A 23,120-nucleotide genomic window follows, 5' to 3' on the forward strand; every position below is an offset into this window, starting at 1 on the left:
ATTTTTTTTGGAATCGGGGCCTCGGCAGTCATTCTCCGGTGCTACACAGGGAGAAGGACGATGGATAAAAGTCGAGAGGACGAGCCCGGGAATTTTGGCTTTGTGAATCACAAAGTCTCCGGAATGAAACACTTGGATGACATCCTGGCCGTTAGAGATGCTAAGGAGCACAAACGTGGACGACGGAAATTTGAGAACGAGCCGAACCACGTTCCTCCGCCCGAATCCCGTAAGGGATTCTCGAACTGAAAATCGAGTTCAGGAGCAGAACCAATACTCTCTGGTCATTTCTCTCCGAAAGACATTTTCACTGTCTCTCTCGCTCGCATCTTCTCATCCCTTCGGGGGGAATCGAGAGGAACCCGAAACTCGATGACTTGCGAGCACAATTGTTTGATGTTGGCTTTTAAGTTTGGACTAGTTGCACGTATGTTTCTGTTGCTTTACAACATGAAAAACGGAATTGCTTCCGATGACTTTCATCACGATTTGAGTTGAACGCTGTCCTTCGGGTCACCTCGCAGTGGATTATCGACAGGTGCGATATAGTGATCGACGCCGAAAGGTCGCAAGTGATACAATAAATACTCCATGATATACATCATGTTCGGTGATACATAGTGGAATGATATCGCCGTGTCGGAGCAACAATCCATGCCCTGTAACGAGAGAATGGTCAGTTAATTGAAGAATCGGTCGAGCGGTCGGTCGAAACTGGGGTGATGCAATTTATTTTCGAGTCCCCTCCCGGAGGGGGGAGCGGGGAGCGAAGGATACGAACATTTTTTGCAGGGTAGTAGGTGTAGTTCCAGAACCAGAAATCTGGCGGCATGTGGCCCGGTATGATGTGAGCTTCGGGCGCGAGAGGGAAAAATCTCCCGCGACCTCCTTCGTCGCGGGAATCACCTGCCGCGATCCCCAGGTCGTAGAAACACTTTCCCAGCTCAACATCCTCAGCTCCTTTGTGATCGCGGCGGCATTTGGTGTTTTCATTCCGTAAGCCGTCTTCAACAAATCTGAGGATTCGCAAAATTCGATTTTAGAATCCCATCACGAATCTCGTGGACCCAATGGTCGATGGATTGTCCAATCAATAGCTGAGTCGCGACGCCAAGTCGATAGCAGTCCTTCAGTCTCCCGACGCACTCTTCCCAATGAAGACAGGAATGACATATCGTAGATAACATACTTCTGAGCAGACAGGTCGTGATTATGAGCAGGAAGCGCTCGTTATCCATGATCGTAACATAAATCTGCTCCGGAAAAATCGACACGCGAATGGCCGAAGCAGAGCTCAAGTCGCGACTCCGATCAAAGAAAATCGGGAGAGGGGGTCAATTATGAGCGCTCCAAATCTCGCGACTTCCCAAGAAGGCTTTATATGGACAAGCATCTCTTGCGATCGATATGGTTCCCAGATGGGATATGTTGATGTTTTCTTGGTAGCAATCTGCCCAACAGCGAGCTCCTCGGCTATATTAAGGATACCCGCGACCGATAACAAACCCTCAATGCAATCGTACATATACGTCCCAGGCCTCCCGATTGTCAGAGATAGAGCCATGGCTTTGTGAGCATACAGAGATCCTTCGCGAGTGATCGGGTAACGTCCACTGAGGAAGTTCTGAATCGGGCAACTTCCCTGCTATATTTAGAACCCTCCCATGGGGCCGAGGGAAAAAAATGTAGCAAGCCCAGGCATCGGATACTCCTCTCCGTAGGGAAAGCCATTCTTAGTGCAGGGTCCGCGCCTCGATCCGACCAGACTTTCGAAACAAAGAACGCGTTCCGAGATCTCAGTGGCCCGCGGACTTCGAGGCTCTGGCCGAAGGTGATTAGCGAGCCGGGATCACGCGACATATGCTTAATGTGTTGCGTGTCCTGAAGCCTTATATTTCCTTCGCTCCGGATTCTCTAGCTTTCGTTGAATCGGGTTCTCTCATCCAGGAAGATTTCTCGGATAGCCAGTAGATTTTTCGGCACTCCGATATCAGGTATGAAACCGAATCTCACCTCCTAAGTGCTTCCTTTGACATCACGTAGCCAGCGCCGCCACTCATGTAACCCTGCGGCACGAAGGGACGGAACCGATGTCCGAAATAAATGGGATCAGACGAGTTCTGGCCGCTGAGGAAATAGCGGAGATTCTCGACCACGATGTAAGTGTCGTCGTCCGCTTTGAGAAACCACTCCGCTTTGTCGCGATAGTTGTCGTAAATCTGGGAACAGCGAACAAACATCTTAGTCGGGGCCCGTACCGATTCGCGTGGAAGATTGTCATCGCTTAAATGCACAGCTCCATGGAAGCGCATGCGAACGATTCAGCGATGCTCCGAGTGTCGCTAAGAGAACGGACAGGCATGCATGCATCGATCGCCGATATCCAGTGCGAAGCGGATTCGTGAGGGATCCCTATCGAACGCTAGCTTGAATTATCCAAGGGCAGACCTGGCCCGATATCATAAGATTCATCGCCGTTACGAAGCTTTTGCTATTCGACTAGGATCCTCCTGTCTGGCGCCTCTTCGGAATCGGTATGGAACTTGAAGAGCCCGAAATGTCTTCCATTCAAAATCAGAATAGTCAACCTCCTACGAAATCACGAACCTCACTGAGGGATAGTTTCGTTTTCTCCCACAGATGCTCTCGGTCCTCGTGGCCGATAGGGAGCGCAATCGAAGGCAGCTTGTCGTCTTTGACAGAACTCATGAACAGCAGATGATCACAGCGTCTCCCCCACGTTGCTTTCACGTGAGCGGCTTTTGACCAGTGGGTCTGTGGGGACGTGAGAACGAAACACAGAAGACGGACCTTCTTGGCTAGATCTTTGGCGATATCTCCGTGATCTGTGGAGGAGAGAAATATTTAATGCAAGCGATATCTAGCGGACCAATTTCGCGTTGTTCGGGAATGCGATCGTCGATGATCGCAAAATACAAGACCTGGTACTTGGGGCTCATTCGAAACCCGTTCGGTGCGCTCGACTCTCTTTGTGAACATCATTATATTATGTCTGGCCAAATATAATTAGTCAACAATTATTCCGGTCGTTTTATCACCGTAGACGGAATCAGCGCGGCGAGGTCAAACTACAGGGTCATCCGAGATCTCTGGCATCAGGGACTCCCGGCTCCATCTTCGAGGTCGAATTCTCCACTGAAGTTCTTCGTGGACGGTTCCAGCGTCGACTTTTTTTCAGGTTCAGTCGTTGCGATCCCCATGGTCTCGCTAGACGATACGTCGCGGCTTCCTGTGTTTTCAGCGGAATCGATGGAATACTGTTACCGGTCTTCCCGGTGGCCCTGTCCTTCTGACAGGAACGAAATCCGCACGTCATGCCGCAGAAACGCCAGCTCTTTCGCCCGGCCGATAAGTCACTCGGCTCCGAAGCCTCCCAGTCGAGGAATCAGCCAAGCGTCCGAAAAGTAGTCGGCGGACGGATCGAAAACTCGACCCATGTGACAGTCCGACATGAGCGTCATGCACGAGCTAGACAATAGTGGAGCTCTGGCAGAATGACAAGACGGATTCCTCTCGCAAGTCCTGAAAGGCGCATCGTCGGTCTCTCCGAAAATAGGAACGCGATCGACGGCCAATAATAGTAATTTTCTACTCGAGCCTCGGTGGTTCACATGATTCTCGCGAACACGGAGTTGGGGTGCTCGGACGCAGTCCGTCGCCAATCAAAGATATGCGAGTGGTGCAAGAGCTTGCTCGATTCGAGATCGAATCGCTATGAGCCCTTCCTGCCAAGAGCGGGCAATCACCGTCCGAGCTGGGCTTTGGGCACAACAATCGTGGTTTGTGGCACTGACGACGACGCGACGCTTACGGTGATGTTGATTTGGAACATGCTCGCGCCTGACGGAATAGTCGAGGCAGAACACAATAGCGGTGACAAGCAGGGCTGTCCAGGACTCGAAGCCATTTCACAGAATGCTTCACATTGATATCATGGAGGAAATGTCATCGATATCGTCATCCCTGGCGATCGCATCCAGGCGACATTCCATAACATGAATAATATTGTTTTCCGGACATCGGAAAGCAGGACTCGTTCCGCAGTATGAGACTTTCGAATATCCTTTGAACCAACCTCCATGGTCGTGGAGACTGACTGGTGATTCCGGAGCGTCCTCCTCCATGTGAAGGGAGTTTCCGGCGTGTGGATCGCTGATGTGCTGATATACAGAGCGTGGAAAAACTAGAGATCTTCGCGCGGGCACACTGGTTGCCATGTCTCCGGACATGGCCGGTAGAATTGCATTTGAGATCGGACCGATAGGCCGCAGCGAGATGACGCAGAGAGCTACATAGGCGGTTCCGAAGCCGAATAAGATGCCTGTAAAAAGTGTCTCATCAGTTATCGGGTCGTGACCAAGATGGAACGGGCTCGGGGAACAGAGCCTCAACGGAGCGCTCCGTTCACTGGGGACGGAGACGACTTCACTCACCTACACACAGGGTCGTTATGAAGTTCTTCGGCTGGAGGAGGCGATGACCGCCGAGAGCGCGCTCCACGTCGACGAACTTCACGCACTTCATCGCGTCTGATGCCACTGTAAAGGCAGGAAGAAGAAAGCATGACCCCTCCGCAGGCAAACGACAATCAGATCGATGCCCGAGACGTGAGCACCTAGTTACTCTGTATCAGAACGCGAGATACAGGGAACAATAACGGAGTTTACCCTCAGAGCGCCATCGTCGACAAGGTCGGTCGATTCGCGAGCTCAACAATGAGAAACCGCGATTTCGCACGTGAACCGATCGTCACGCTCCAGCGAATGGGCGAGTAAGGCGCGGCCGATTTCATTACTCGAAGGCGGAAGGAAAAGAATGAACATCCGAAATTCTACCGCGATGGAGACGTGTCCTGCCTGCTCTTCATCCCCCACGGAACGCCGTCAACAGAATCATTCATTCCTTTGTCCTACAGAAAGCGACAACAAAGCCCGAGTTTGACCAGTTGCATTGGCTGATAAGCGTAGCATTCCTCTTCGATCGAGGCTTGTCGTGCATTCCGATCGGTTCAAAAGAGCCGAGAGTTGCCGCCTGGACGTCCTTCGTAGACGTGTGAATAAGACTCTCATTGATCTATCAGATGTGATTTTCGACGGAGAGACGCCCGATTCTGAAGACAGAGCTCGCGGCCGTAGTGAAAGCTCTGAGATTGAGTATCTAGGCTCGCACACGAGTGATTATTCGCGTGTCGCTCATCGCGGTTTCTCGACCGACCTGGCACGCCACGCACAGTTGCCTCATGTACTGCGCGGCAGGATAGTTCATAGTTCCATAAGTCGCCAGGGATCCCGTGATTTTCTCCACATCAGAACTTCCTCCGATAAGGAAATGATTCATGAATCGCGGGATTCGCGCGTTGACTTCCGAGCGGCGGCCATGCTCATTTTTCGAAGCATTCCGGAGCAACAATGAATCTTGCTGACGTCAAAAACCTCTCAGACTTTTGCTACCGTTCCAAGCATCAATCATACAGCTGCTGTTCCCGAGTGTTTACATGAGCATCGGGAAATATTCGTTTTCAGAAGGCGCGAATCGGAGATTTTTCAACGCTCGATTTCCAACGGAATCACAGGCTCGAAACCGCCTTCAATCGTAGCAGGGCATCGTGTGAAACCATAGATATGTAGAGAAGCATATCACCGACTCACTCTTCCTTGTCGAGACGGGGGTCCGTCACTTACTCATCCCTCGATATGGCTTGCCGCGATATCGATTCCAGGAAGGAATTTCGGCTGTTTATGACGAATATTTTTATTCCGACAACTCTCGTTTATTCCTACGGAATGACCGGCGAGGCAACATCGGAGCATGATCAAACGATAGAACACAAAAGATTCCTATATGGACTTCCGAAAACGGTTGCAGACTGCCATAGTCGCATTTCACACGCATCGTCTACGCCACGATGAGCCTGAACGTCGGTCATAGCATTGGAAAATACGAGGTTCCGCTCCATGATCGTCCTGGGGTTGCAAGGTTCCCCCAATCAAGCCAGGAAACTCCTAGCAGCGTCAACGAATGATTTCGAAAAATCGCTCCCGCAAATATTTCTGATAATCCACCAGAGGGAATCGTCTGCGTGCGAGGAAGAGCATCGGCGGGAAGCAAAGTTTGGAAACTTTACTTCCGATCAGAGACGCGAAAACCCACTTAAGAGTTATGCCGCGATATGCAAACACGGGAAAAAGCCTCACGAGATTAACAAGACTCAATGTCCGACGTCTCTCGAAGATCCCACCGTTTCCGACTGTTGCTTTATGGGATAAGCGGGCTGAGGCTCTATCACGATTGTCATTGGTGACTAAGGAGGGCCGTGGAGGCAACAACGTACAGAAATAGCATGCCATGAATTCCCGTGACGCCAATGTGCAACTGCAATAATTTCATGTGAGTACCGGGACAGCCGCGGTCGAGCCGCTCCGTGAATTCCGCAGTACACCCCCTCAATGGCATGCTGAGAGGAATATCTGGGATCCTTCTTTCGACTCCGATCTAGCGCGACCGGATCGAACTTTGTGACGTAGGAGCATCGAACTGCCGTGGGGTCCGAAATCCTTTTAAACACGCCGCGGCATTCAAAGTACACATCATAGAGGCGGACTCTCACTTCAATTAGATGGAGAAGCAGCGAAGCAGATACCGGATCGATTTGATGATATCTGAAGTGGAGCTGGAACTCTAGCCTCGTTCAGTGAGGGGCTCATCTCTACGGGCTTGGAGCCAGGATCCCCTCAATGCCCGAGGCCAGAGCGAGGAGAGAAATTCTCTGCTCCGGGGAAGAGGAATGATCATCCCCGGGCTCACAATGGAGTGCGATAGGTCGACTAAATCGGTCACGACGTGACGTCGAATCGGAATCTGTGTCTCTCATTCTGACTTTCACGTTCCAGTTCCTGTTGCTTTGACTGTGCGGACTTGTAATTACAGGTCGCATCAGACGTACATCAGATGTGTACTCGGGCAAAAACGTCCGAGCCTCCGCCCACTTCAAGGTCGATCGGAAAAAAAAACGGTCGTCGCGCTCCGGGCAATGGAGATTGTCGAGAGGTACACGAGAGCTGAGAGCGTTCTCCAAGGGGCAGATAGCCGATCACTTGCACCGGATGCGCTGCCGACTTCATCTCTTCGATCGGAGTAGATCACCGGAAGCCTCAGGCGGACAGATGATCGCAGGCAGCCCGCGGTCTTGTCGAGTGCAGCTCGAGGGTTCCGATTCTGTCCCCAGAAAGCTTTACCACTCGCCGAAATCGGAGTCAGCGGACGGGTTTCACTCTCGTCAGAATTTTGTGCGCGCTTGATCTAGAAACTTTTCCCGCTGATTTTCTGTTTGATAGCGGCTCCCGAGACCTATGAAGCGGAAGCACGACGCAGTCGGGTCCAGATCCGGCGGCGAGAAACTGTCGGGTGATCAGGTTGCTTTGAAAAAAGCATCACGAGCCCATTTCCCCTATCCGGACGCCACAATCTAACTGTCATCGGCAGCGATCTTTCTGTTTGTATCGGACAGGCGACATTGGTCAATGCCCGTCAGAGTATTTCCTAGTGACAGAAACTACACGTCAGATTCGCCGTGTGTCTCTGTGGCCAACGTGTTGCCCAAGAGCCAAAAGGGCACGCTTCATAGAGAACGTGACGAAAAAGTGAGGCCCGAGCTTTTAAAGGTCCGAAACCGAGTCGCGACTTCCTGTGTGCACTCGGCTCGAGGTAGATAGAATAATTCCGCTCGCTGGCCCACGCGCCTCTGATCTGGATTAGCATCAAGCTCCGATGTCTATCTGGCTGACTAATTCGCTCGGCGAAAACAACCCTAAGCAAGCGGAATATTCTAAGCGAGCACGTCCCTTGACGTCATAACGTGCACTATAAACCAGAAGTCGCTTTTGACCCGGTCAACTCCCACACTCCACGCTCGAAGCGCACCCATTCTTCTGTCTCCGTACGCAAAACGCGTCTAGGCTGCAGAAAGTCATCGGGGATCGACTTCCACGATTGAATGTTCGATTGTTCAACGACTGGTAGGATTAGAGGGAAACGACAGATGCGCTTTGTCGGCGGTATTCATTAGAGCTGTGCACTCATGGCTGGAACCACTCTACTATGACTTTAGTCCCATGAGCCCCGAGACAAGGACATTTTAGACATCAGTGTCGCAGCAGTCCCGCTGTTCAACTTCAGTAACATTCACAGACTCCTGGTGCGCGTTCTTAGCCGCTTTATCGTTGGCATTTTTCGATCTGATGAATTCCCGAGCCTAGTAGACGGTATAAACGACTGAACGCGCGACGAACGATCCGCAGATCGGAGCGGTGAAACAAAAGATCGTCTCCTGAGAGACGCTGTGGCGCGAAACATTCAGAAAGTGTAGCAGATTTTTAGACACGACCCCGAAAGAAACGCGTAAATACGCTACTTCGCGTCTCGTGTCAGTGCGAGTTTGTCATTTCAACTTCAATACCTCCAGTCCCGGTCACATAGAGCGATGTATCGATTCGTGATATGTCGATACTGCGATAAGCGTTGATACTTTCACCTTTTCAAACGATGCCAGAAGAGAGGCAGGAGCTGGGGAAAAGGCCCGAAAACCGGCGAAAAGTGGGTTATTTTAATGGGTTGACCAGGAAAGCGGAACGCGACTGTTCATCTGTCACCGTTACACACACTCGATCAGTCGACACAATTTCGCTTCGAGCGTTATGTAAACCAAATAAAGACGAGCGCATGACGATGCTGCTTTCGCAGAAAATTCGATTGCAGAAAAAAAGCCGATCTTCTATGGAGTCGGAGCAAAATTTCGAGTTCCCAACCAGTATTCGAATTGGCCGGATGAGCTGCGGATTTTCTGCTTACGTTGTCGAAGCTCGAACGGAGATCGATCCCGATCGAGCGATAATTATGAGCGTGAAGTTGTGAATTTTTCAAACCGAAGAACATAATCGTGCTCAGAGGCCGAAACCTCACTGTTTCTCCATAGAAAATCTGCGCACCCTACAGAAGAAATCCAGTCGCCGGGGAAGAAATTTTTCCTCGTTGATGTCTGACTGGCGGCAAGGGGCCCCTCCAAAGCATCCTTACAGCATCCGGAGCGGCGTTAAACGCCGACTTTGGACCGCCTTCTCCTCCTCGAGGGGGCAAGTATTGTTCATAGCAATTCTACGGAGCGATGTTGACTTAGCTCCGACTACCGGTTCGTGATGGTCTTGTGCATCGCTCAGCCTCTCCATCCCTGGAAGACTGTGGTCTACATCGATCGATCTCAGCAGAAGTCTATCCAAGAATCTCGAGGGGAACTTGGCCGGAGTTTATTCTGAGATAGCGACTCGGCCGTGAGAGAGCGTCACTCATTCGATCAGTCACCCTAGGAAACGTTCGAATATACGGACGGCGAGAAATTGGGGCCCGATTCCACGATTTATTCTGCAGGATCCGTGACAGAAGACAGACTGCCGGTTCGTGGCCTATCTCCCGCGAACACTCGTGACACGGGAGTTTGGCTGAGATGGGTCGCTTAGTGCCGCAGCAACCAAATTACGTGGAGCAAGGAGGGGGCGTTCAGAAATCCCGCCTGATGCACTCCCCTTCGACTGCACAGACAACTCGTTCATAATAATGGATAGTCAGTCATTCGCGAGTAGAGACGCGTCGTCGGCAGAGCTTCCGGAACACAATGAATTTGCGGCCTCTCATTGGTATCATGAATGTCGACAGCCTCCTGAACTATCACCTTCGATCGAACTTGCCCATCCTTTCGGATCAACTCCTAGTCTCTTATCGGTTTACTGTTCGCCGGGTAGAATAGAAACCAGGAATGAAGGTTCCTAATTGAAGAGGAAGGTTAGCTCAACCCTCGGCGGTGCTTCTCAGAATGAATTCCGAAAACGTCTCAAAGTGTCGTTAGCTTTCCAGAGTCACGATTTCGTTGTGCATAATCGCGCCCATTAGGCTCCAATACGAAGCAGCAAGCATCGAGAGATACATGCCAAGCGAGCGAACTCTTCATTCGAAAGCCAAGGTCTCCAGGGAGCAGCCTGGTCCCCTGGTTCCCTTTGGTCCGTCAATATTTCTGAGCGCACTTGGGCGAAGTAAAGAGCGAAAGTTCCTTTTTCAGTGGAAACTACTCCATACGAATCGGAAGAATCGGAGCCGCGTTCTCGGCTTGACGAATCGGAGCACAACGCTGTCGAAAGGTCGACGAAGACGCATGCAGGTAGAATTTTCGGATCGATTCACGCCGACTCTCCCGCTTCGAGACAGACATCTGCAGCATTGCCGGGCTCAAGTCCCATGCGGGACTGAAGTCATATTATACCGCTATGGGAGGAGGATCTGACGGCTCTTTGAGGTCAGGGATGCTTCAAGACTATAGATGACTCCTCGGAAATTGAAGTGCATCCATGCATGACGGATCCATCGTTTTCAAGAATGCCTTGGGGAGAGAAAAATGAAGGAGCAATTCTGCTCGGATCCCATTCCACGGCACAGCTTCCCGAAACAGAAATCACCCAGAAGCGAATGGAACAAAAAGAATCGTTTGTCGGTGCCGTCGTCGCTGTGTCAGTTTGTGTGGTCCGAAATCTTCGGAGTCTTTCGCTCGGAGTCCGGTCGTTCGAATCGTCGTGGTCGAGGAGTCTTGCCATCACTCCGGACCGATTCTGCCATCGTGACAATTATCATCAGGCGACGTCCTGACTGCCATCAGTCGGATGATCCCCATCAACGTGATCCTCAAGTCATCAAGTAGTGCGCTACCCCGAAGATGTTCGTCTACTCGGTCCCAACTAGCCGAATTCGCCAGTGCTGTCCCGCCGCATCAGCTTGCGGCGTGGTCGTTATTGGAAGCATCAAAAAGCAAAATAAACACCACGTCTGGGTTTTGCATTGACTCGCTGCGAGACAAAAGCGGACACGACAACAAGATGCGAGGCAAGGCTCGAACGAAAAAAAGACATCCACTCAAAGACAAACGGCGGAGAAACCGACGAAGACCGAGGGGACCAAACGGTGGGAGGGCCGGCCGGCCGGCCGAGACGCTTTTGTCAGCCGCCGGCTCCCGGTGATTATTCTGTCGCTGGTTGAGTAATAATAAATAAAGGAGAGTTACGCGAGCTGCATGCGTGAGTCCGTCCGTGTTGTTTCGATGTCTCCAATGAGTGACACCGAACGCTGGCGATTCATCAGATCGGACGTTTATGGAGGGTGGCCGAGAGCGATGCGTTCGATCGATAATAATGAATCAATCCATACGAGGAGAAGGCTTTCCGTCGGCACTCAGAAGCAGCTGTTACCAGATGCAACGTGGTGGCAGAGTCGCAGTTTTTTCCCTTCCTCATTTCTGATATATCCACTTTCCTTTCTCTCTGCCGATGAGATTCGGTCTTCTTTCCCTCCGCTCGATACTCGGACGTATCTGGATAGCTTTCTTACTTTTTCTGCAGCGTCGTAACGCTGGGCGAGAGGTTTACGAGGAGCTCCTAAGCGAACATCAAGCTGCTTCGTTAAGATCGTGACCAATCCTGCATCGAAGCGCTATCGAGAAAGCAATAAATGATTACGGGATGCCTGCCGAAATGAGTCCCCGAATAAGCAAGCCGGGAGTCAATGCGAAGAAGGGCACGTCGGCTTCACGCACTCCCGACGTTGCGCGTAGCATGGATGAGGTTGCCGGGCTCTGCGACAGTAGACCATGAATGGTCGAGGTACATCTCAGCGATTCTTTCAGTGCTTCAGAAAGCATCGAACTCACAATCAGCTCGACGCGAAGCAGACGAAACACGAATGCTGAATCCCCCATCGCTAGATCTCATGACGCTCAGAAAGCCGTGCAGGCTCGAGAAACTCCGACCGCGGGATCCGTGGATGACCACGCGGGGAACGCCATGTTTCGGCCACGATTGCCTTGCGCAAGTCTTGGGACACATCATCCTCCTTTTGATGATCGTTTTCCGTTCTCCGAATAATCAGGAATCATCTTGAGAAAGCGAAACGACGCATGGGCACGTGGTTTGTGACACTCTACTTTCCTGCTGACGAACCTAGCCGGCTCGGAACTTCGAGAGCTCATTCACGCGTGTCAAGTTCAGGAAAGTTCCGTCCTCTTCCGTCTAATATCGAACGCCAAATGCAATACACTCCGAGTTTTAATGCACGTTCTCTGTGCAAAGGAAACTCGCACAGCTGATGTTCCACGTACATGGGATAAATACCCCGGAGATCGTTCCACTGCCCTCTCTCGATTCTACTGGAAACCGCCGGATCGCGACCACCGAACTCTCTCATGTAGTTTTCCATCGAACCTTGCATCCCGACTGGTGATGCAGGGAAATGAGACAACGCTCCGGAGATGTGCGAAGTTCGCCATCGCATTGCAGATCACAGAATTATGCAGAAAAGCCACTCCGGTAAAAGGAAAAACACGATCGTAATCACCGCTTCGAATCGGTTGTGGATCCCACGCTCATACAGAGAGATGAGCTTCCCCACGGAAACGATCCGAAATTGAAAAAGTTCAAGTCCCCAGCCCAAGGTTTTTCTCATTAGAGGAGTTGGCGTAGGATTTTCATTGAGGTTTACGGATGTGCGGGGAAACATCACCTTCCCAATTGATCCTTCAGCAGGGATCTCAATCCGATTATGCTCCCTTTCCGAGACATCGAGCACGGAGTCTCTTACATCACCTCTCGTGCTTATTCAGAGCTCATAGAAGATCCGATTCTCGCATCAAAGAGGGTTTTCAATTCAAGAATAATGTAGGGGGAAATTTCCTCGTAGATCGCCCTTCCTCCAGGTGCTCTCTTTCGTTCAGAGATTTTGCATCGAGGACGACAACAACACCCAATCCTGTGTCCAGGCCTCCCGAGCGGGATGAGGTGAAACTGTCATCGTGTAGGGAATGCGAACTCCATGATTTGACTCGGGGTCAGGAAGTAAATTCCCGGAAAAACTCCTGTTTCCACGATCCCTCCCTTCGAACCCGTGGGCGAAGCCCACAATACGGTCATTCGCGCTCGAAATATTTCATGGATCGTACTTCCCCCCGTCATGCCGGTCGCACGGGGTTCTGGTATCCGCTCAGTCTGTCTTTGCACAGAGAAACAATTCCAGCGCGAGAAGTAGAATGTACTCTCTGAATTTTGGTGGTCTATAGTCTACAGTGTAGACGGAATTATTTCCTCCCAGAGTACCTCGAGTCAAAGGACCTCACCTGAATTCAACGCATTCCGAGCAGCTGATTGAAACACACAGCTCAGGACCGTGGTCACAAACCCTCTGTGGATAGAGCCGCCATCAGAAGAGAAGGATTCCTCTCATGTGTTGTTGATGCTGCTGCGGCTGCGGCCACTTCTCTCCCATCCAACCGACTGAGAGCCTCGGTAGCTGGATGGTTGGCTGCTTCGTTCGTTAGCCCTCAAGCGCGCATGCGCAACCTGCCCGCTCCCAATGATCGGAGAAGTTCGTAGCGAAACCACGTGCTGGTTGAGAACCTCGCGATGCTCCCAGTCACACCATCGAACAACGTAAGGAACGACTTCATCTGAATATTCGCTCCGGCAGCGAAAATCCGTCGGAGAATCAGCAATGAATGCTCTCACCGGCCAAGAACACCGTGTTCTATGTTCTATTGCATCAGACAGAATTCCTTCCCGCATAGAAAATAGTCCGTCAGTAAAAATAACTCCCGAATGACGCTCCAATAAGACCTTTAATGGAGCCCGTCCAGATTACCTGAGGATATCGAACAATACTGTCGGAGCCCGGGCCGCAACATCCGCAAAAAAGTCTGGAAGATATCCGTTTGAAATTCCCTCTGTTCCCCAGAGCTGCTCTTCTGCTATGGATCCAAGGGATCCAGCGTCGAATGAGGATTATTCGCGGATCAGGCTCAGTCAGGAGCCCTTCGCCTCCTAGACGAAGACTGGACCAGGCGATCACCGGGACAATTGAATCAAGTCGGGTGGCTCGGAAAGAAGAGCTCCCGCCGGCCTGACCGAGCAGTCCGGCGTTTGAGCGACTGGATATCCCTCGATTGAAGGCGGAGTCTGAGCTGTCATTTCCTAAAGAGCGAGGAGTTCCCGCTCCGCAACCTGAGGCCTGTCGCCGGGAGGATGCACATAACCATAAATCTTTTCTAGATATTTGTCAACTTCTGAGATAGTTTGAAGCGCGATTCGGCTTGGTGATAGTGCAGTGTTTCCGAAGCGTAGAGCCTTTCCTGGCTTTCACTGCCGCCGCTCGCGTGAAGAAGGTGAACAGCTTCTCCCGCTTGCCGCGAAGTCGAAAATATTGATGCAAGGAGATTCCTTCCACCCCCCTCGGAAAATCTCCGGACATTACAACGTCTATGCCATGGAGTCGCGTCGGACAATTCTCATTACCTGCTTAATCTAGAGAAACGTCGCTGGCATCAAGACTTATGAACAAGCACTTGATAGCGCCTGTCCCCTTCGCTGCGGATCGTCATCGGAGAACTGAGAGAGTTTCGATACCGGAGTCGATGGTAGTCAGTCCCTATCGATTTGTCCGTAGCGTCGACGTCGCGTACTTCGGCGGAGTTGGCACTTTCTCCTCAGGTCCCTCCAAAGGTCTGACCAGTGTTCGCCATCAGCGCTGACCAAATTCAAGAAAAGTCATACCACCTTACGTCACAGAGACATCGAAAAACGATCGCTCCGCCACGATCACCCTGGAGATCTCCCTGGGAGATGTGTAACTTATTGATAGAGAAATCGTGATCCTCGAGTCTGAATGAGAGAGCCTGAATGCGTTCACCTGATCTCTAGAGCGACGGGGTGTCGAAAGGGTCCGCGCGTCCGCTATTTTCCGGGCAAACGTGCTTTACAGATACGTTGAAGACTCCCAGAGATGAGGCCGCAACGACGCGCGACGCCGCGCAGCTCACGCCGTCGGTGATGTGGGTCCCATTTCTACTGCCGGCAAAATGCCCTAACGGGAGCGCAGGTCCCGGCCTGATTAACTAAGAGCCAGAGCTCATCATTTTTTTTGTATTCTCGTACTCATGTCGATGATGATATTCCGCGCATTCAGTCTACGAGTCAGCTGAGTGATCCAGAGTACCCAGTCTAAATATCTCTCCCAGCAGAGGATCATCTCTCGCAGGCATTGGAGAACCTTCTCTTTGGCTCGTCTCAGCAAATCTCTCTCAGGAATCCTACTCACTGGCAGTATGTGTGAGAGATGCCAGGGTTCTGTGGATCTCTTTTCCCTCGAAGAGGCGTTTGCGGTGATAAGTCACAGTGAGCCATGCGCAAGAAGACTCCCCCTCTCACGAGCGTCATAAAATATCGATGTATCGATATCATTTGAGCGATATGGTTCTGGACGAGAGACCAAGAGTCAGAAATTCTACCGGCGCATCTTGGAGCATCCCCGGTTTGTTTCGGGGACGAAGTCGGTCGATGTGGCCGGATACGGGCTGCTGAGTACCGTAGCCGACGAGACTCGATCTGAGAGTCGAGAGTGAGACGTCATTGAGTTCCGGCAGCATAGCCGTTCGGAGAACTTCAGCCTCAAGACCGGTGCCCGGTTCCCATGAGAAATGCCTGAGATAATCGTGTTCCAGCGAACAAGTGATCCCTATGAGAACATACTGCGTTCGGAACGACGACTATCGCCAATGCTGGTCCGGGTCCGGAGAACCATCGCTTTTTCTTCCAACTCTTGAGATCCAACTCTTGAATAACACTTGACGGGATGATTTCCACAATCCGTCCTCCATTTTCTTCGGTCCTCATGACTCGGGATTTGGCGACGGGGGCTTCACGAGCACGCAACCAGGCGGGAGGATGAGTTCATAGAGCTGCGGTGTCCTCGCGTATCCCGGCGAGCTCCTTTGACAACCCTGATCGCTTCTGTCTATTCGAGTTCGATATTATGCTCGATTGTCGACTCGCTCGCTCGAACGCCCGTATCGCATCGCGTACTGACAATTCATCCCCAGCCATGAGCTCCGGTTGCGTGCTACTTCGGTATGCCTCTCGACCGAGCGTCCATTAATTAGATTGTCTCCCCAATTCTAACCAGAGTAAGGAGCTCTTGCTCACACCCGGCGGAGAGTGTCGGGTCGAGACAACCGGGCCCGACCTCTGACAGGACACATACTTGCTAGAGTCGGAGGTAGATTTCACTTGCCGGATGATCGGCTCCTCTCCCCAAGGTCTTCGTCGACATCATACATCATCTCTCAAATCATACATGATTCTCATAGACACAGAATATGCTCGAAACTTCCCTCGAACGAAACTCCAGAGAGCGGTAACAAGATCGAGAGACCTCCGCAGACAGTGCTCAGTCGCAGAGGATATCTCACATCCGAGTCGTAGGAGCATGAAGGCGCATCGTAGATGGAGAAGGTCGGTCACAACCGGATCGTTCGGAAAAACCGGTTATCTTCGATAGACCGGGTCCTCGATAGACTCGGGTTTGACGACCTCGCCGACCAGCTTCTGACTGGACTTGGGAAGAGGAGAAGCGAGGAATGGAAATTGAGAAAGCACGAGAAGAAGGGAGGATGCAATGAAAGTCTGGCATAAGTCTTGTTCGTTCGTGTTACACGAAATCTGTCTCGACTGAGAACCGCAGAATCTTACCTTCAGAGAAAAACCTAGGAATCACTAATCGAGGAAAGATGTTTTATTGAGAGTGACTCACCATGCCTACCACTGTCTAATGGGCATCGCAACGTTCATTTCGAACCTCCCGACCGGTGCTCAAGTGTACGTAACACCGTAGGGGAGGATCGATGGGATATCGGCGGCTCCGATTCGGAACATGAATCGCCGAAGACAATGATTCTTCAACCTAGCCAGCGGAACGGACTTTCGTGGAAGAACAGAACTCCTTTCCTCTCGAAAATCGTAGAATGAATCCTCTATCTGTAGATGATTCCCACCTTGCGCGTCTCCGACACTCCCTTCACGTAGCCTACTCCAGTGAATAGAGTTTAGCGTGTGCCGGCTCAGTGCGCTTTTTTCCATTGCGAGGTATGGTTCACCTGTCGGGGCGAGCAGCCCCGCCCGGAGTGGAGTACTCTCTGGCCGAGGTTGGGAGCCGGACACGACATAGTTACAGGGACTGATTACGATCGAGGCCCTACCCATCGACAGCACCGTGTGAGTGATCTCGTCATGTTTCAGGCCTGGAAGGGGGAACGGACGTCATTCTCACCCCTTATCATCCGAACATTGCGCGTCCGAGTGACAAATCCAGTCGAAGAGGTATGAAATTTATTCTTTGAAGATGTCTCGATTCACTTAGAAAGATTTTTGACAGAAGACCGACGTTCATCGACCCATCTACCCGTCTTATTTAAGAGATGAATGCGTTTGCAAACATGAATTCGGACGAAGTTCTCGGAACTTCGCCCACGCCACCATTATGGCCCTCCTATTCACTTATCGCGCCGAAGTTTATTTCTCAGCGATGGCTCGAGGAAAGAAGCTCTCGGATGGCTCCGAGCTCGTCTGGCACTGAGCGACATCTCCGGATATTCTGAACCGTCGTGGAGAAGCCTCAGTTTCGAAATTGTCGAGCTCTCCGACTTCCCATCTGCCGCTCGCTGAGCGCTCACTGTCAGGCTGGTCTTTAATGGTGTCTGATCCACCGATGATTTTTGCATGTGTTTTTCTGAAAACGGAGAAGCCTCTATTAGGTCGGAATGGGAGATTAGGTAGCGGATCAAGGGAAAGGGATGAGGGAGCTGCGAATGAAAGCTCTCTCGCGGTCTGAGCTTACTTGGTGACAACCTGAGGTTCGTTGTAGTTGGAAGGTTCGAGGTTTTCGCCAGAGACGACCTCGAGTTCCCTCGACTCGTAATGGGAGTCGAAGTCAGGCGGCGGCTAGTCTCGCTCTTGAGCGGAGCAGCCTTCTTCCCCAGGATCGACGCCATGGGCGTAGAGGATATTTTGTCCTCGTGATCCCCGGTGCGTTGAATGGTGTTCTGACATAGCTTATTGGGAACATCGCAGTGAGTTGTGGAGGTCTCCAAGTCTTTCTTAGCCGCTATTGGTTCCTTCACGGGCGATTGCGCATTTTCCTTTAGATAGGAGCAACCTTGTGAAGTCAGATGAGGAAACAGAATGTTGCCCGCCAACTTTTTCGGCGGTACATGATCAAGTCAAATGAGATATCGACCCAAACTCGCATTGGCTGTACTCACAGGGCGCAGTGAGAGCCGTTTCACCGATGCGACCGTCTCCGGTGTTTTCGGCGGTACGGGGTGAAGTTCCGCGTGAGATTTCATAAGATTTCTCACTTGCTTCGCAGTTGTGGGAGTAGCCGCGATGTCTGACACCGTCATTCCCACCGAAAATTGATTATTGACGGGTTTAACGTTCTCGCCCTGACCGTCACCGCGACCATCAAGCGCCCTGGACGAGCTCTCCATCGATTGATGGAGCGTCTCCTCTGATGGATCCGTCGGAGATGACGGAGACTGAAAATCAGACAACGTCAGGAGCGCGTCCTCCTCCCAAGAATGAGATCTCATGGTATCTCTGAAGAAGGCTAGATTACCGGGGGCTCGAAGAAAGAGTGCCCCAAGAAGCTCCGTCCACTTTCTGCGGGAGTTTCCTCTTCCTCCTCGATGGGCCTCGGATCAGAGCATCGAACAACTCTTGTCGGCTGGAAAGTTTGCCCTGATTCTTAATCAGTGGAGGGGTTGTGGACCTTGACTCCAGCACGAGGGATTTTCGCGGAGCATCGTCCATATCCTATAGATAAAAAATGGCAAGAATTATTGATCTCACGGTTTTCTGGATTTGCAAAGGCCTCCTGGTAGTGATCCGAAGTTCATCGGCGAGTTCTGAAATCAATACAGCCCTTGGAGACATTATTGTGGGAGCGGGTAACCGCTTCGAACACGAAGCTTAAGCTTCGTTTCTCCCAAAGACGAAGGTGTCGATTCTCCCAAAGACGAACTTGTCGATTCTCCCAAAGACGAAGGTGTCGATTCTCAGTTTTCTGAACCGCCCTGAAGTCTCCGCTACTATCGCGAATGAGATGACCGGCCGGTAAATCAGTTTCAATCGCATTGACAATTCCCCACTACGATTCCTTACCCGAGGAGAATGTGACCCTCCGACGTTGTGTTTGCGTTGCTGCATCGCTCTTCTGCGTTCTCGTAATAGAGGCCGGAGGCGTTCTCGGCTGATGATCCTGTCCATTCCCCCCATCGCACTCATCCGGGGACTATGATGGGAAGAATGAAACAACACACTAGTTCAGGGAGGACTCTCGGCTTATTTCAGAGAACTACGTCGACAAGTCGAAAGGCATTCCAATCGATCCTCCGCAGAAATCGGGGCGACCATGGAGGCGGTACGTATGATAGGCTCAGCATGCTCCAATGTATATTTTCTTGGATATATATCCCAGCTCCTAGCTTCCGATGACTCGACTCTCCAGATCAAGGAACGCACAAACCTTGGAAACACCAGAACAGCCGATTTCCGAGCGAACTAAAAACATATATAGTTCTTCGGGATCCTCGATCATGTCAGCTGTCTCTTCCAAGGCATTCACACACTTGATGATTTGCTGAATATTCTTTTTGAAGAGCTCAAATCGAGCCGGATCTGATGAAGACAAAGGGTGGAAACTCATGTCTCCGATTGACAATCACCTTCGGGGCACGAAAAACCCTGGTTTCTCCTACTCACCGTCGTTGTGCATGTTAAGCAGTCTACCGAATAGACGGAGGAAGCCTGATTCCGAATGCATGGTTGCAGTGGATATGGAAATTCACGGTTTTAAAGGTAGACAGGAGCAGAACAGATGCTTCTACGGCCACGGTGCCTATGTACGCAGACGCACATGCACGTACTGTTGGACTGATGTATCGATACGTCTATGGAAAGGCTCTCGAGCAAACGCCGTCTCTTTGACCCCACAGACCTTCGGGTGCGATATTCGGGATTGTTGAATGCCCTTCCCCCCTCCTTCTCCTTCGATCCACTGAACCAAATTCACAGGAATCACGCAGAGCTATGTCCTGGACATTAATTGATGGAGAGGGAAATATTTCTAAATATCACAGACACGCTCCGATGATGGCTCAGTTGACGGATCAAAAGCTCGAGTTGTCTCCTTTGCATGTTCAGTCCAATCGGCCCTGGTTGTCGACGTCACTTGTTGACCCCCTTCGGTGACCTTGCTGATTGCTCTGCGCTTGTGAGTTATGACTGATGACCGTTGCCTTTAGCGTGGGGAGACGGAGCTCCCTGGCCGGAAGACTCCTTGTTCGCGAGGAATTGGTCGCTACCGGTAGACTTCACTGAAGATTGGCCTTGGTTGAAGTTCCAGGTCACTTGCCCTTTGGACAAACCCGTGGCAGACGAACCTTGCTCGAGGGATCCGAGCGACGAGGAAGAGCCGATCGGTATGAAAGGAGGACCTCCAGCCCCGGAACCGGGCGATCCAAATCCTAGTCCGGGCTGTATTATCGGTTCGGTGGGAGCTTGCTGCTGAGCGAGATCGACTGCATGGGCCTTGTTGCTGGAGCCTGAACCATGAGAGAAACTCCCCGATCCCTTTTCGAAGGCATCGTTGGGAGTTGGGAGATTGAGCGAAGTTTTCCCGACTTCAACTCGATTCCTTGGTCCCGAAGGCCTTGGTAGCCTGGGCCGCTTGGTCGTAGCCGAAGCTACGTTGGAAGATGCTTGTTGCGCCCCATCGTTGGAGCCGCCGAATTGGATATGGGAAAAGCTCGGCGGAGCTATTCCCGAAGGATTTCCGATCGATGTCGGTCCGAGCGGCGAACGCCGCGCCGGCGAGCGCGGCTAGGAGACATACGAAGGTTTTCTTAAAAGACCAAAGACTCCCCTCGATCGGAGGAACCGCCGGCATGGAGCGAAGAATCCGCCCCCGAGACGGCCCAGCCGAGGCAGCGGCTCCGAAGAATCGCGGAACTTTGCTTTACTATTTCGGCGAGAAGCTGATTGGGCACAACGCGAAGATGTTGGATAGGAAGCGCCACTCTGCTTCTACGAGGTGCTCCCCTCGATGTCTCGAAGTGAAAAGAAAAGGGAGAGCTCGTTCTCTGGCTCTAGTTCGCCACCACGTGATGTCATCATTCGTCATTGTAGCTGCCACAGCTCCAATCCATGACATCACCTAAACCGAAATAATGGGGAGCGATTCCGTGTCTTATTCACGGTTTGCGTTCTGGATCTTAGTAGAGCCCCGGCGGGGTCCGCATCACATGACATCAAGGCGTATCGTTTTTGAAAAAAGTACAGAAAGGGGTTATCTTCAACGGAGAGAACAACATACTGGGAAAACTCCCGACCTGGAGCTTGGCCACAGCGCTATCCCTCCGGCGGGATTTAGGCGTGCCTTAGATTGGTTGACGGCATATACGTCTATCGCTCCTTGCCTCGGAGACTCCTTCGAGTGGTCGAAGGCCAGCGAGATCTTTTAAGAGCCTATCCTCATGACTCATAACTCATGAGGAACGGAAATCGCATGTTTTCCATCATCCAACAGGGGTCTCGGGAGTCTGTCCGATTCCGAGTGTTCATTCTGCGGCATTTTACGGCTCCTCCTGTTCAATGTCCTTAAGGTTCGACTATGCTCAATCCTGGAGCTTCTCTGAAAAGTCGCGGCAGGAACATGGCACGTAGGTGAGACTTCGACAAACAGAGCACTCCTCCGAAGCCACGCACCAAATAGGTTTCCCGATTCCCATCACATTTCCTCGTAGCTGAGGCCTACACATGTGAGGTGTGCTCTTGCGAGCGAATCTATCTCCGTGCAAATGTATCGTGCGCCTCTTTGGCAGCTATGATAATAGCCTGTTTACAAGTTTCAAGTGCTCGCTACGACGCGGCACCGACGCCGCTCGGGCGTTAGGTGACCTAAGTTAGATTCCAGCTGCTCCTGGCAAAATATGCCTAAGGATGCTCAAGCATCATCGTGATCCACCTGGGTACATTCGCACTCTCGATCTGTTTCCAGGAGTGCGATAGGAGATACAAACATCTAACCCGCCGAGTGGTTCGAATCGAAAAAGTTAACGGGTTCCGAAGGGTCAATTGAAATGTCTGATTCGTTGTAATTAAAAAGGCCCAGCATCCCTTAGGTCTTTGCCACATTCACGCTTTAATTACTTCATCACATGAACGTGGGCTTCAAGTTGCGCTACGATCGCCCAGCTGGGGCTGCGTATAAATGAACTTCAAGTTATAATAGAACAATCGGAATCAACGCAAGCGATCGCTCCTGTTTATCTACCGACGTCTACACGAACGAAAGAGTTCTCGTCTTCGAAATGACGCTGGGTTCCGCGGGGGGGAGCTCGCTGATCTCGGAGGTTCATGTAGATCGAGGGAAATACGGTATACCGAGCTCCTCGTGCCTGGTTCCACAGTCAGTCGATGATCTCTGCGAATTCCAACGATTCTGGATAAACTCCATGAGCACCGATGCGAGAGACGATTCTCTCTAATTAGTCGGACAAGCCGAGAATTCAACTCCGACTCCGGAACTCTTATCGGAATGTTCAATCAATGCCCACCCTGGTCAGGATTCCTCCGAGCTCCGACGCCGAATGCACTGTTCGGAATAACTTCGCCGGGGATCACCCGGGCCCGACCAAGGTCTCGCAGGAATCATTTGCTCACAGATTGCGCTTTTTCGTACCGTTCAGCTAAGCGGGAGACAAATATGCTGGTAGGGATCTCGGAAATGCCTCGCTGAATCGTAGTTCTCCGCTAGCATGCCGGGGAATGATCCAACCAGGACATAGATCGACAAGATATCCATGCCTTATCGAGGCTACTCATCGTCAGACATAGAGGAGTAAGACTCGAACGTAGAATGCGATGGTGGAACGCACAGAATGAGAGAGCGGGCGCAGCATATCCGAGCGGAGTGGGTTGGCTGTAGACGGATAGGAGTGCGAGGCTCCCGCTTGGACTGGAGCTGGCTCGTATGATGATCTCAATATCAAGAAGTCAGCGGAGCTTCCTGAAGTCGACATCCATCACCCCGAACGCATGTTCCACCTAATACTCAGGTTGGCCCGAATCCGGCTCCGGCCTGTCTAGTACAGGTTCCTGTCAATAGACCCGAGAGAGAGAGAGAGAGAG

At 51.5% G+C, this 23,120-nt stretch overlaps 3 protein-coding genes across 3 annotated transcripts; all 3 read right to left on the reverse strand.

The window, feature by feature from the left end:
• Positions 1-201: 201 nt before the first annotated feature.
• Positions 202-13,316, reverse strand: LOC100901588 (glycoprotein-N-acetylgalactosamine 3-beta-galactosyltransferase 1). Its single transcript, XM_003743040.1, has 7 exons — positions 13,220-13,316; positions 4,455-4,559; positions 4,097-4,342; positions 2,608-2,846; positions 2,014-2,219; positions 782-1,016; positions 202-659 (listed from the first exon to the last, which is right to left on the reverse strand). The coding sequence occupies exons 2-7, from the start codon at positions 4,543-4,545 to the stop codon at positions 483-485; spliced, it is 1,194 nt and encodes a 397-aa protein (XP_003743088.1). The 5' UTR covers positions 4,546-4,559; positions 13,220-13,316; the 3' UTR covers positions 202-482.
• A 3,934-nt stretch (positions 13,317-17,250) lies between these two features.
• On the reverse strand, positions 17,251-18,669 carry LOC100908505 (uncharacterized). The gene is made up of 4 exons (XM_018639444.1): positions 18,547-18,669; positions 18,191-18,466; positions 17,767-18,067; positions 17,251-17,658 (listed from the first exon to the last, which is right to left on the reverse strand). Exons 2-4 carry the CDS (start codon positions 18,416-18,418, stop codon positions 17,423-17,425), a joined length of 765 nt encoding a protein of 254 aa, XP_018494960.1. The 5' UTR covers positions 18,419-18,466; positions 18,547-18,669; the 3' UTR covers positions 17,251-17,422.
• Positions 18,670-18,743: 74 nt separating this feature from the next.
• On the reverse strand, positions 18,744-19,864 carry LOC108863646 (uncharacterized). Its single transcript, XM_018639433.1, has 4 exons — positions 19,692-19,864; positions 19,456-19,607; positions 19,092-19,221; positions 18,744-18,835 (listed from the first exon to the last, which is right to left on the reverse strand). Exons 1-4 carry the CDS (start codon positions 19,750-19,752, stop codon positions 18,744-18,746), a joined length of 435 nt encoding a protein of 144 aa, XP_018494949.1. The 5' UTR covers positions 19,753-19,864.
• Between the last annotated feature and the right edge of the window lie 3,256 nt (positions 19,865-23,120).

Source organism: Galendromus occidentalis, unplaced genomic scaffold, assembly GCF_000255335.2.
Source record: "Galendromus occidentalis unplaced genomic scaffold, Mocc_1.1 scf7180000077438, whole genome shotgun sequence".
Lineage (NCBI taxonomy): Eukaryota > Metazoa > Arthropoda > Arachnida > Mesostigmata > Phytoseiidae > Galendromus > Galendromus occidentalis.

Coding starts and splice junctions, on each gene's coding strand:
- LOC100901588 (XM_003743040.1), bottom strand. CDS start 4,545: ATGAAGTGCGTGAAGTTCGTCGACGTGGAGCGCGCTCTCGGCGGTCAT. Junction 4,343..4,454: donor CATAACGACCCTGTGTGTAG/GTGAGTGAAGTC, acceptor CACTTTTTACAG/GCATCTTATTCGGCTTCGGA. Junction 1,017..2,013: donor TCAAAGGAAGCACTTAGGAG/GTGAGATTCGGT, acceptor GCGAATCCTCAG/ATTTGTTGAAGACGGCTTAC.
- LOC100908505 (XM_018639444.1), bottom strand. CDS start 18,418: ATGGAGAGCTCGTCCAGGGCGCTTGATGGTCGCGGTGACGGTCAGGGC. Junction 18,068..18,190: donor AACGGCTCTCACTGCGCCCT/GTGAGTACAGCC, acceptor TCCTATCTAAAG/GAAAATGCGCAATCGCCCGT. Junction 17,659..17,766: donor GAACCTCAGGTTGTCACCAA/GTAAGCTCAGAC, acceptor CTCCGTTTTCAG/AAAAACACATGCAAAAATCA.
- LOC108863646 (XM_018639433.1), bottom strand. CDS start 19,752: ATGCATTCGGAATCAGGCTTCCTCCGTCTATTCGGTAGACTGCTTAAC. Junction 19,608..19,691: donor GCTTAACATGCACAACGACG/GTGAGTAGGAGA, acceptor TGTCTTCATCAG/ATCCGGCTCGATTTGAGCTC. Junction 19,222..19,455: donor GCTGTTCTGGTGTTTCCAAG/GTTTGTGCGTTC, acceptor TTCCCATCATAG/TCCCCGGATGAGTGCGATGG.